This window comes from Dermochelys coriacea, chromosome 9 (genome assembly GCF_009764565.3).
Source record: "Dermochelys coriacea isolate rDerCor1 chromosome 9, rDerCor1.pri.v4, whole genome shotgun sequence".
In the NCBI taxonomy this organism is placed as follows: Eukaryota; Metazoa; Chordata; order Testudines; family Dermochelyidae; genus Dermochelys; species Dermochelys coriacea.
Window position 1 is genome coordinate 84,671,359 of NC_050076.1, and position 13,938 is coordinate 84,685,296.

General features: G+C 43.9%; 1 protein-coding gene across 1 annotated transcript in view; it reads left to right on the plus strand.

Annotated features, from left to right (window-relative positions):
* The first annotated feature begins 575 nt into the window (after nt 1-575).
* Nucleotides 576-13,938, plus strand: part of PGK1 (phosphoglycerate kinase 1) — a 29,459-nt gene continuing 16,096 nt past the window's right edge. Inside the window, exons 1-5 of the mRNA XM_038417343.2 lie at nt 576-762; nt 6,425-6,475; nt 8,414-8,569; nt 8,685-8,829; nt 12,751-12,854. Coding sequence (XP_038273271.1) covers nt 698-762; nt 6,425-6,475; nt 8,414-8,569; nt 8,685-8,829; nt 12,751-12,854 — 521 coding nt within the window. The 5' untranslated portion in view covers nt 576-697. The remainder of the gene's footprint in view (nt 763-6,424; nt 6,476-8,413; nt 8,570-8,684; nt 8,830-12,750; nt 12,855-13,938) is intronic.

Sequence of the window (13,938 nt, forward strand, 5' to 3'; positions counted from 1 at the left end):
GCCAGAGGTGAAGCGCATGGCAGCATGTAACTGCATATCCACCAGTGTATGCATGGGGACGTTACCAGGGGTCCAGGCCTAGCAGCGCATAGGCTAGGCCGCCACAGGGTGCGCTTGAAGCCGCATTTTCCCAAAGCTGCTGCTTCCTGCGTCTTACAGAGACAAAGTGGGTGAGCTAATGTCTCTGACTGGACCAGCATCTCTGGTGATGGCCACAAGCTGCCCACGCTGCTTTCCAGAGCTCTGGGGTGCTGGTCCAATGCGGGATATTACCTGGACCACATCGTCCCTCCCCAGCCTGGGCCCAACAGCCCTGCCCTAGGCCAGGCGCCCCGCTCTCCCAGCCCTTTCCAGCGGCGCTTAAATACGGGCCCCTCAGGCACGCACAGCGCGGGGGAAGGGGCGGCATCACCGAGAGCCGGACCCCTGGCCCCGCCCTCGGTGAGCTAGCGCTCCGTGCGGGACGTGACCGCCCAACCCGGGCAGGCTCAGCCTCCCGCGGAGGCGGCCGCTTCTCCGTGATTGACGGGCGGCCCGGCCAGTTGCCTGACGCGGCGCGGCCGGCTGCCCAATGGGCTCCGGGCGGGGGCCGGGCCGCTTCTGCCGCCGCGCCAGGGTGACCCAGGCGCCGAGCAGAGCGCGGGGGCTGCGGCGGATCTCGGGCGCGTTGGGCGGGACGGATCCAGCGGCGGGCACGATGTCTCTCTCCACCAAGCTCACCTTGGACAAGGTGGATGTGAAGGGCAAGCGGGTGATCATGAGGTGAGGAGCCGGGCTGGGCCTGGCACTGGAGCCGGCTGTGGCCCGGGCAGGGCCCTGTGGTGGAGGCAGACGGCTCCGGGGGCAGGGAGTGAGTGGAGCCCGCTCGGATGAGGGAGAACCACCCCCCTCCAGCTCCTGCCCGGCCAGGCCGGCCCAGGTGTGAGACGCGGTCTCCTCTGGGCGCGCCTGCTCCCGGGCGGGGTGACTGCGGCCGGCCTTCTCCAGAGGGCTGCCTTGGTAATGTCACTCAGCGAGCCCAGCCGGGCATTCAAAAATCAGGAGTCAGTCCCCTCCCCCCCCTCCCCCCCCCATGAGATTGGATCAAAAATAATGAGCTTCTGAAGTACAGAGTCCAGATTCTTTTTTCTTTTGGGTTCCGGTGTTTCAGCTTTTCACATAAGTTCGAGGCACGTTTTTCCAGGTTTTCTCCACAGCCACGAGGGCCAGAAATTCATTTTTTTTTTTTTTTAAATTAAAGTAAGATTCTTAGGACTCCAGCAGCTGGAGCTTTACGTAAGGCATCAAGTAGCGCACGCTTTGGCAACAGCTAGTCGTTCTTCATGCTTCTTTCTTTCTTTTCTTTCTTTTTAAATGTTACCCTCGTGAGTGTGTCAAAAATCTGTAAAAGGTCTGTGTGTGATGGAGAATGAGGTTATGGCTCCAAACAGGGACCCAGTAAATTTCAGGGATTTATTCTAATGATCTCAGTACACGTTCCTAAAAAGACAAGGCATTAAAAAAAAAAAAATCCCAATCTCCCCCCCCCCCCATCTAGCAACCACGTGTTGGTTCATATTTTACTTGGGCCCAGCTTCATGAAACTGTCGCAACTTGCGTGAGAGATGCATCAGTGGTGCGATATGTGCCTGTGATTGTGACACACACCCAATGGGATCGGCTTCAGGAAAGGTGGATAGGGTATCTTTTTTTTTTTTCTTTTTCTTTTTTTTTCCTGTTAGAATTGTATTCAGGAGGCATTTCAAACTGTATGAGGACATTTTGGAAAAATAAAATTAGGTCTAATTTTCACTCAGACTGTTCCTGGTGGTTTGACATAAATTGCACTGGTCTGTCTTTGTCAACTGTCTAAATGGGCCACCTTGATTATCACTACAAAAGTTCTTGTTCTCCTGATAATAGCTTACCTTAATTAATTAGTCTCTTACAGTTTGTATGGCAACTTCCACCTTTTGTGTGTGTGTATTCTTCTTACTATATGTTCCATTCTATGCATCGGATGAAGTGGGCTATAGCCCACAAAAGCTTATGCTCTAATAAATTTGTTAGTCTCTAAGGTGCCATAAGTACTCCTGTACTTTTTGCGGATAAAACTAACATGGCTGCTACTCTGAAACCTGTCTTAAAAATATATCCTGTTTAAACAGCAGGCAATCCTCTACACGCTTTTTTTTTTTAATTGGTCCAACAAACTCTTTTTTGTGGCTTTTCTTTAAATGCACTTTATCAGCCTGGTGATGGAATACTGTGAATTCTAATCTGAATAAGATGGAATGAAATAGATATGTTTCCTTTTAGGAAAGTTTATGATTGACAGGCAGGGATGTGAGTTCACCTGGCAAAAGTTTATGAGATAGTCCTCTGATGGTTTTGAATATCCATTCTGACATAGGAACATGTATAGATCTTGCACTGCTTACCCAGGGGACTGAAATTTCAGGCTATAAATGTACTGCTATTTACTTAATACACACACCCCCTTTAAACTTGACCAATTGTTCCAATAAACAACTGAAAATGACTTAATTGCTATTAACTGAATAAGGATGATTCCTGTTAGCACAACTAGAGAGTCTCATTGAATTGTTAGAGCATTGCACCTCCTGATATCAGACTCTTAAACAGGAAATTCAGTTGGCCTTTATAGAAATCAGTTTTAAGCCTGACCTGGGAATTGGTACACTAGGCACTGTGAACTCTTTTGGTGCACTAGTGCTTTGGGGCACATCTGCATGCACGTAAGCTTTAGATTTTGTTCTTTCTAGAGCAAAGGCTTTTCCCAAGGTCATCTCAACATAACAAGTGCATACCACTTAATTTGGTGCATGAGTGGCAGGTGGAATGTAATGGCCATACCACTAACTTCCTTTGTGCCTGCTTCTAGTCTATAAATATGATTTCCCCCCCCCATCTGTGAAATGCCTTGTATACTTCTGTTTTCAAATAATTCAGCAAGATTTTGGTTATCTGGAGGCTGGTATTGCCAGATGGACAGAAGAAACTTAACCAAAGAACCCAAAATGCATCCTGGTTCATTTCCCAAATACAGAAGAACAAGAATTTCAGTCTTATTTTTTTTAACTACTTGCTATTTGACCAGTTTTTTTCCCTGTGATGTGTTTTAGGGTACAACCTTGCATTGGCAGAAGATGGACTGGCTGATAGAATCTAGTAAAATCAGAGGGTCTCCATATTAACTTCTGTGATTTAAGAAATAATGCGTTTTAAAAGTGATTCAGTTGGTACCTTATGAAGAAATTAACTCATTTGATCAAAGGCTTGCATGTTTACCAATTTAGTGTGGTACTTAGTTTCTCCTTTCTATGTCCACTGTACCAAAAGCTTTAAATGTCTTTCCTACTTCGTGGCACCTTAGTGACTAACAAATTTATTTGAGCATAAACTTTTGTGAGCTACAGCTCACTTCATCGAATACATCCGATGAAGTGAGCTGTAGCTCACGAAAGCTTATGCTCAAATAAATTTATTAGTCTCTAAGGTGCCACAAGTACGCCTTTTCTTTTTGCGAATACAGACTAACACGGCTGCTATTCTGAAACCTTTCCTACTTCTCTCCCCTTTGAATTGTGGGGTCGATACAATCAATCTACCATCCAAAGTCTGCTGAGTGATATGCATTCATCATCTGAGGTGAAACATTTCAAGTCACCCAAATAATTCCTAAACTCGCTTTAGTTTTTGCTTGATTACCATCCTGTTAACACAGTATTGCTGCTAATTTTTTAAATGCATCTGTACCATAACAAGGCTGCTAAACGGAAATACAAAATTGCAGACAAGATATCAGAGTTGATCTGTGTTTTTTTTGTCTGAAGCCAATTTCTCTGAAAAGAATCAGCTTGTCTTCTAATTGATAGTGAACTTAACAATTTTTTTTTAACTCCTGTTCACTCAGATAATTTTTGGTGTGTCTATATATACCCCACCTGTCTTTCAGTGCTAATACAAAAGGGCAGGAGCCCTAAGCAAAACTGGTGGTTTAGTGACTTCCATAAGTCTTACATTTATTCAGTTTAAGGAGCAATCTGTTTTTTTTTTTTTGTCTATGAGCTATACGGCTGCAGAGGGAGGCAACGGTGGACTGGAGACTTTGCTAAGCAAATTGTTCATTTGCTTCGTGGTTGTAAAACAGTGACAGTGTTATGGTAGTGGGGTTTTTTGTTTTTGTTAGTCTCTTGTACCATGGGCTGCCAGTTCAATTCTTTCTGCTCAGCTACTCCTATTTTGCTGGCAGCTTTTAAAGATCTGGCCTCATGCATTTTTTACTAAGCGCACTGCAGAGAAAAATGCATGGATTTTGGGACCATTTCATTTTCTGATGACACACAAACTCCAGGGTAATCTCTCATTTACTCATCCAGATGCTGAGATACAGTCAGAGTAAAAATTACTAGTTTCCCCAAAATTAAAAGGCTTTGCTCATTAGTAATCGTGCTTCAGCAACGTTTTGCTGTCAGAATTGCTGAAAGTAAAATCAAAGAGAAAGCTGGTCTCACTAAATTCTAACATTCTCTGTCATTCTGACATCCTGTGAATAAGTTCTGCCTTCAGTTATTACGCAACACAACTTCCTGTCACGCCTTAGCTTATGGGTACTAGTATGCTAGACAGAAATGGCAGAAACTCCTCCCTTTTATCTCACCATCTGGCCATTGTGCTGTTGGGAAATTACCCCCCCAAATCCACATGAGATCTGCTAATGAGAACGTAAGAAAGCTCAAGTAACTAACCACAGAAAGACGAGGGATTATTAAGGAGCTTATAAATAATAAATTAAGTGCACAGCACAGTACACCAATGGGACCAACAAAAATCACAGGCCTGTGCTTTGAAAATCCTGTGATTGAAAGGCCTGAGTGCATACAGAATAAATGGAAGAGATCAGAGTTGCAGGCAATATCTGGAAGACTTCATGGAATCCTTCTGCTTTCTACCACACACCCACAGAGGTATTATAGAGGCTCTGATGGAGTAACTAGGATTGTGTTTTGTTTTTTTTTCTTCCCCCTCTTTACCCTGCAGTATTAAGGCCCCGATCATAATTGTTCTGGGGATGTGGTTTCCTAAGGATGTTTTGTCATTGCTGCTGACTTAGCTGGAGAACTGCAGTCTGCAGAGCCAATTCATCTTTCATATAGGCTCACTAGCTGAGCATCAACTTAACTTTTCAGTGGACGCCAGAGCAAAAGTCTAAATTGGGCAGGGAGGAAGTAATGGTACTCTTCCAAGCCCTGCCCAGTTGTGTTACCAAAATGCGATGCTACTCTCAGTACATTGTGCAGGTCCTAGTAAGGAGGAGGGATGATTGTTGTGTGACTTGATCAGTAATAAAATTGTAAGCGGTGTTTACCACTTAAAAATAAACAATAAGCTTCAGAGTTAACACACTGAGATGAGTGGGGAAGGACACACCATTCAAAGCTGCTATTTCAGGCTACTGCAGACATAGGCAGAGATAATAAATAAGTGATTTTGTTAGAAGATGCTTTATGACTGACTGTTGGGTCTGGAAGATTCTGAGAGAAGTAGAAAATAAATCTTGGCATCCTGCTGGAGAAATGGAGTTTTGAGAGCAATTTTCAAAGACGCCTAATTTCTGCTGAAAGTCAATGGAAGCTAGGCACCTAGCTTGCCATTCGTCTTTAAACATCTCCCTCTTTACTTGTGCCTGCCTCCACTTCAGTGGAGGAGTCTGCATAGTGACTTCCAAAGAGCAAGAAACTAGCTGATATTTCATAAAGCTTTTTCCTCCCTGTTGAGAATAAACTGTGGTGTTGGGGTTTCGTATCATGGGGCCTGATCGTGCATATAGTACTTTTGTTGATATCAAACCATCAGACCCATGGGAGTTAGCTTTATGGAAAGCTTGCAGGTTTGGCTCTAATGCTGCAAGATGTTCAATGCAAAGTTAAATATGGCATCTATCCTTTTTTTTTTTTTCTGGCTCAGATGCGGTCAGGCCTTTACCTGTAGTCACATTGTATGATTCTTTTAACAGTGTTCATGATTTTTTATAACTAAACACGGTGATGACATGCTTTAGTTTACCTTAAGCTTCCATGCCCTTTTTCTTTCTCTTTTATAACAATGTAATTTTCATGGATACTAATGTTTACTCACAAGTAGCAGCATCCATTGAATCCATAAGAAGAGATTTAATGCAACTTTTTTCTGTTCCCTTCCTGCCTTCTACACCCTGGCTACTGTGACCTCACTATTCCGATGTTTTCCGTCACATACCAGTTTCATGTGGAGACTTGCTGTACATTAGGGTAGAACTGAAAACCTTGCACTAACTTCAGTGAGCTCTTGAATTGCTTTCCTAATCAGCAAGTTCCCCACCTCTTTTTAAAGGAAATCAGTTTTTGCAATTGAGCTTAAAACATTTTTATTTTCTTTTTAGGGTTGATTTCAATGTTCCAATGAAGAACAACAAAATAACAAACAACCAAAGGTAAGACTCTTCTTAAAATCCAAGTAGAAGCCTTGATGGCCCTGTCCATACTAAGGACATATTCTATACAGTTCAACTCCAATGGCGTTAGCAATGGTGTTAGTATGGTTAGGCCACCAGCTGCTATCACTATGTCATCTAAATTGTCCTGGAGAAAGCCTAACTCCGAAACATTAAAAATGACTGTGGCTGTCAGCACCCCATCTATACTAGAGATCAGATTAGCCACTACTGGTGTTAGCAATAGTGGGACATTTTGTAAAAAATTTCCCTAGCAGAGACCAAAGCCTTTGCTTCCACGCTAAGCATGGTTGCAATGTTATAACTATCAAGAAACTTGTGTTTTCCCTGGCTGTATTCTCATGTGAGAATCTGCTAGAGTTAACATGGGGTGCCAAAGGCACCTCTCCTCTCTCACAACCACATCAGTGTTTTGAAAATTATTGTTTTGCAGATATAGAAGGGGACAACCTATGTGCAAAACATGCCGTATGTCATTTTGGTTGACCCCAGTTGGTGCAGGTGGGATCTTAGTTCTAATCAAGGAAACAGTTGTTCGGGACATTAAGTTCAAATGGCTAGTTGTTTTGCTTGTCCTTGTAACTGTTCCAGCACCTATAGACAGATACTAGTCTTGTTTACACTAGTATATTTTTTTTATAAAATTTCCCACCATTACTACTGGCCACCTGCAGGGATTAGTTAGGGGTCCACCCCCAAGTGTATTTGTGGGGGAGGGGGAATTCCTTCCTCTGAAGCATCAGGATAGCCATGGCTGGAGATGGGACCAGGTATCCTCCTAAGTGCTTGGTCATTGGTTCTTGCTCACATGCTCAGGGTCTAACTGATCAGTATGTGTGTGGACAGAAGGAATTTTCCCCAGGTCAGATTGACAGGGACCTTGAGAAAGGCAAAACCCCCAGTTGTGTGTGGATTCAGGTCACTTGCCAGGATTATCTGGGCATATCTTGCTTAATCATTTCTCTGCCACTGTGGTGGCCTTGGGCACTGGTGTACCTCAGTCCCTCCTATTTTCTGTCTGGGGCACATCATAGTTTCCTGTGGGATGTAATACTTCGATCACATTTCAGTTGTTTGGATTTAGTGTGCAGCTGCAGGGTGATGCTGGTGGTTAGTGACATACCGGAGGTCAGGCTAAATGATCTGGTGGTCCCTTTTGGCGTTAAACTCTGTGACCCTATTGGTTCAGCTTCTAGGGCAACAATGGGGAGCGGGGTGCTAGTTTCTGTAAGGTGCAGTGTCTACTGGCGTTCTAACAGTGAACAACTGTCAGGGTTAGATGATGTATATAAAACTCCTGTGCCCTATTTACAGTAGAAGATAGCAGCAGTTCAGCTACTGAAAAATGGGTAGGAAATCTGGTAATGCAGATTGTACTTACTGTTTCTGAAGCTGTTAGACATGTTCATACTCAGTTCATCTTGCAACCAGAGTTATACCAGTGCACTCTAGGACTCCTGAAGCTCCCCATAGTGCCGTTGCTGTGAATGCATGATACTGGATAATCTCCACGTGCAGAGTTCTACCTTATGGGCTCCTGGATGTTAACATCAACCATACCAATCATTATAACCAGTGCTGTTGCAGACCAATGGAGGGGCTGGATATCCCATATGGTGTAGTATTGTTGGTAATGCTGTGCAGTGTTTTAAGAACGAGGATGGATTTTACACGTCTGAGGGAAACCTGTGGTGGACTTTCCCCGTCCTGTAATAATGTCTTGCAATTTGTTCAGATGAGAACCTATTTCTGCTGTTTCTCTCTTCAGCTTGCCCTTATTTCTATTAGAGGTCGCTCCCAGCAGATATGCTTCGGGGAGTCTGCTTCCCATGCTTAATGGCCAACATGTTCAGTTCTCTGGGAGCTCAAATTGAACCCCTTACCAACTTCTCTTCTGTCATTTCTTTGTGGTTACAGAATCAAGGCAGCTATCCCTAGCATCAAGCACTGCTTGGATCATGGCGCCAAATCTGTGGTTCTGATGAGTCATCTGGGTCGACCTGATGGAGTCCCTATGCCTGACAAATTCTCCTTGGCACCAGTGGTTGGAGAACTTGAAGCATTGATTGGCAGGTAAAGTATAATAGCTGTGGAGTTTATGCAGGCTCTCACTATAAATGGATCTTATAAGAAAAGATGTTGTTGATGTCAGTTAGATGCATCTGTGTATCTTGACTCGTGCTTCCAGGAAGGTCTTGTTTCTGAAAGACTGTGTGGGTCCAGAGGTAGAGAAGGCCTGTGCTGATCCTCCAACTGGCTCCATCATCCTCTTGGAAAACCTCCGATTCCATGTAGAAGAAGAAGGGAAAGGGAAAGATACTTCAGGGAACAAGGTGAGACATCTCATTTTTAACTCAGTTGTGTCTTTCCCTTATTCACTATTGTAGGGCAAGCAGGAGTGACAAGGGGCTGTGTGGGATATTTTATAGAATGTGTTTAGAAAGACTCTGATGTAGCTGGCAGCATTTACTCTCCAAATTCCTGTTTGAAAGGCATTAATACAATACCACAGAAAACACTGGGGTATTCTATCTGCTACCCAAGATCCATAAACCTGGAAATCCTGGACGCCCCATCATCTCAGGCATTGGCACCCTGACAGCAGGATTGTCTGGCTATGTAGACTCCCTCCTCAGGCCCTTCGTTACTAGCACTCCCAGCTATCTTGGAGACACCACTGACTTCCTGAGGAAACTACAGTCCATTGGTGATCTTCCTAAAAACACCATCCTAGCCACTATGGATGTAGAAGCCCTCTACCCCAACATTCCACACAAAGATGGACTACGAGCCGTCAGGAACAGTATCCCCGATACTGTCACGGCTAACCTGGTGGCTGAACTTTGTGACTTTGTCCTGACCCATAACTATTTCACATTTGGTGACAATGTATACCTTCAAATCAGCGGCACTGCGATGGGTACCCGCATGGCCCCACAGTATGCCAACATTTTTATGGCTGACTTAGAACAACGCTTCCTCAGCTCTCGTCCCCTAATGCCCCTACTCTACTTGCGCTACATTGATGACATCTTCATCATCTGGACCCATGGAAAAGAAGCTCTTGAGGAATTCCACCATGATTTCAACAATTTCCATCCCACCATCAACCTCAGCCTGGACCAGTCCACACAAGAGATCCACTTCCTGGACACTACGGGGCTAATAAGCGATGGTCACATAAACAGCACCCTATATCGGAAACCTACTGACCGCTATTCCTACCTACATGCCTCTAGCTTTCATCCAGATCATACCACACAATCCATTGTCTACAGCCAAGCGCTACGATATAACCGCATTTGCTCCAACCCCTCAGACAGAGGCAAACACCTACAAGATCTCTATCATGCATTCCTACAACTACAATACCCACCTGCTGAAGTGAAGAAACAGATTGACAGAGCCAGAAGAGTACCCAGAAGTCACCTACTACAGGACAGGCCCAACAAAGAAAATAACAGAACGCCACTAACCATCACCTTCAGCCCCCAACTAAAACCTCTCCAACGCATCATCAAGGATCTACAACCTATCCAGAAGGACGACCCATCACTCTCACAGATCTTGGGAGACAGACCAGTCCTTGCTTACAGACAGCCCCCCAATCTGAAGCAAATACTCACCAGCAACCACACACCACACAACAGAACCACTAACCCAGGAACCTATCCTTGCAACAAAGCCCGTTGCCAAGTCTGTCCACATATCTATTCAGGGGATACCATCATAGTGTGGCTGATGTGATTAGGCCCTGTCAGAGGCTCGTTCACCTGCGCATCTACCAATGTGATATATGCCATCATGTGCCAGCAATGCCCCTCTGCCATGTACATTGGCCAAACTGGACAGTCTCTACGTAAAAGAATGAATGGACACAAATCAGACGTCAAGAATTATAACATTCAAAAACCAGTTGGAGAACACTTCAATCTCTCTGGTCACTCGATCACAGACCTGAGAGTGGCTATACTTCAACAAAAAAGCTTCAAAAACAGACTCCAATGAGAGACTGCTGAATTGGAATTAATTTGCAAACTGGATACAATTAACTTAGTTTTACTTTGTGTAATGACTCATCCATTCCCAGTCTCTATTCAAGCCTATTTCCCCATGGTATTTCTCCCTCCCACCCCACCCCCCACTGTTCCTCTGATATTCTTGTTAACTGCTGGAATTAGCCTACCTTGCTTGTCACCATGAAAGGTTTTCCTCCTTTTCCCCCCCTGCTGCTGGTGATGGCTTATCTTAAGCGATCACTCTCCTTACAGTGTGTATGATAAACCCATTGTTTCATGTTCTCTGTGTGTGTGTATATAAATCTCTCCTCTGTTTTTTCCACCAAATGCATCCGATGAAGTGAGCTGTAGCTCACGAAAGCTTATGCTCTAATAAATTTGTTAGTCTCTAAGGTGCCACAAGTACTCCTTTTCTTTTTGCGAATACAGACTAACACGGCTGCTACTCTGAAACAGAAAACACTGTATGGCTCTGCTTGCTGTTGGGGCCACTGTGGAAATGCAAAAGGATTTAGTAGGGGAATGACCAGATGCTTAGTTAGTAGCTGTGTTCTGGATTTGCCACTGCATGCTGTGGTGGTGGGTGTGGTGTAAAAACTGGCCGCCTGGTCCTGAAGTTTTCTTGATGGACAGCAGTTGTTGGGGTTTTTTTTTTTTTTCCCCTCCCCTTTTGCGGTTTGGAATAAAATCCACTCATCTGAAATGATTGGACATGTTAGTGTATTGTTTTTAATATTCGTAGCTAATCTGACAACTTCTTGGCAGATTAAAAGCATCTGATGACTAGGGCAGAAAATGACACAACTTCCTTAGAACGAACACACTGCTCATATGCAAACATGATATTGAGTGACCATATTGACAAGAAAAAAGTTGAAAGATGATGCTATTGATGCCAGGAGCTCAGGATAAAGGCGCTGTAGCAGGCACTGTTTTATAAAGGGAGGAGCAGAGCAAAGGGTTATGGGGAAGCTGCAGCTGAAGGGTTTTTATTTTGGGATGTGAACAGGAGAAAATATAATATGGAAGGAGAGAATTTATTGCCTCTTTATAACTCTGAGAACCATGTGTCCATTTCAGTCTTATTTCTAGGGCATACTAATGGATATTTAACCACTGTATTGTACTAGCACTCTGAAATACCTTGAATAAGACTGCTTTCCCATCAGCAACTATACAGGGTCCGTGCTGCCTTGTACCTCTGACATTTTCTTGAAGGTCAGGAAGAGCACTTGCTCTCAGATGGTTTCTTTTCTTAGCATTGGTGACCCCATTAGCCAGGCAGGCTTTGGCTCCCTTCAGATACAGTGCACGGAGTGGAATTCTGATATACAGTATGGTGCCCTTTATAGCCTGACACACAAGACTCTAGTTTAGAAAAAATAGCCTGGCGTGCAAGTGAGCCTCTGAAAAGAGGGTGCTTCCATTATGGGTACTAAGAAACCATGAACGGCTGGTATTTCTTGCCTCAGCCTAACTCTTGGAAGACAATATGTCTTGTACTGACAGGGCCAGACTAATTTCCTTCTGAAAGAAATAATTGTCTGTACTTGTTCCAACCTACTCTTAGGTCTCTAACTGGCTGACTACATGCTGTAGCATATCAACAGGGGCACACACAATGGAGTGTGACAGTAAAGGAGGATGTCAGGCTTAGTTCTTGTCCCAACAGAATGAAAATCGATGCTGCAGTAACAGTGATATTACTGATCTGTGGCCCAGTGGGGCTAGTGATGATTTCTGGTGCACTCTGAACATGATGGGAAATCTCCAAAGCTTGTTAAGCACATCACTCTGCAGTGAAGCCTACATCTAGATCCATCTCCTGTTCTGCTTCTAGCAATTATTGGCTCTGAGAAGCACTTAAATTGGTCGACTTGGGGTACTAGGGAGCTACTGATAGCATTAGTCTAAATTCTGAAATTCTTTTTTGGCGTCCCTTCTTCTCAGCCCACAAGAGCAAAATGGTGTGTCTCTGTCATGAATACTAAACTCAGTTAAAATCTCTTGTTGCCAGTGGTTGGGCTGGAAAAGAGGCTATGAGAAGTCCTAGAAGACAGCTTTTTGATACTGGTCAGGTCATGGGTACTAACAAGCTTCTCAGATGTTCCCTACTTTAAGTAGTTCGATTTGTAGACCCAGAATGAACAACTGAGTCTACTTTGCAATTATTTGTTGCAGAACTGCCGGTTCATATTGTAACTAAGTAACACACACTTGTCTTTATCCCCTCAGATCAAGGCTGAGCCTGCAAAGGTGGATGCTTTCAGAGCTTCTCTTTCTAAACTGGGAGATGTTTATATCAATGATGCTTTTGGAACTGCCCACCGAGCTCACAGGTATGTTAACCACCTTCTGCAGGCAGTGTTACAGAATATCTGTCCTTTGGATTCACTCTGGATATGTGAGTTTGCTTAGTCCTGGTCTTCTATACTAACGAGGTAACCTGAACGGCACTGCAAAGGATTTTCAGATTAGCAACTGCAACTCAACTCTGATAAAGTTTGACATTTGCATGTTGAGTACCCCTAGTCATTCAAAAATGGATATAAATCTTTAGGGAAATGAAGCCTGCTGGGGCTGTGATTGGGGAGATCCAAATATAGAATCATAGAAATGTAAGGCTGAAAGGGATCTTGAGAAGTCAAGTCCAGCCTTCTGTGCTGAAGTCAGTAAATCTTGACCCTCCTTGACAAGTGTTTGTCTAACCTGTTGTTTAAAACCTTCAAAGATGGGGATTCCACAACCTCCTTTGGAAGCTTATTCTGGTGCTTAACTACTCAAATAGCTAGAAAGTTTTTCCTAATATCTAACTAAATCTCCCTTGCTGCAGATTCAGCCCAGTATTACTTGCCCTATTTTCAGTGGACATGGAGAGCAGTTCTCTTTATAACAGCTCTTAACATACCTGAAGACTATCAGGTTGCCCCTCAGTCTTCTGTTCTCAGGACTAAACTGGGCATGTTTAGTCATCTTTCCCCACAGGTCAGATATGCTAAACCTTTTCTCATTTTTGTTGCAGTCCTATGGACTCTGCCCTCTTTAACATCTTTCTTAAAGTGTGGCACCCAGAATTGGACACAGTACTCCAGCTGAGGCCTCACCAGTACTGAGTAGAGTGGAACAATTACCTCCTGTGTCTTACACATGACACTCCTGTTAGTTCACTTCAGAATATTAGCCTTTTTTATATCTGCATCACACTGATTCCTATTCAGTTTGTGATGCGGTATAACCCCCAGATCTTGTTCAGTAGTATTACTGCATAACCAGTTATTCCCCATTTTGTAATTTGTGCATTTGATTTTTTTTTTCCTTCCAAAGTGAAGTACTTTGTGCTTGTCTTTATTGAATTTCATCTTGTTGATTTCAGACCAGTTCTCCAGTTTGTCAAGTTTGTTTTGAATTCTAGCCCTAGCCTCC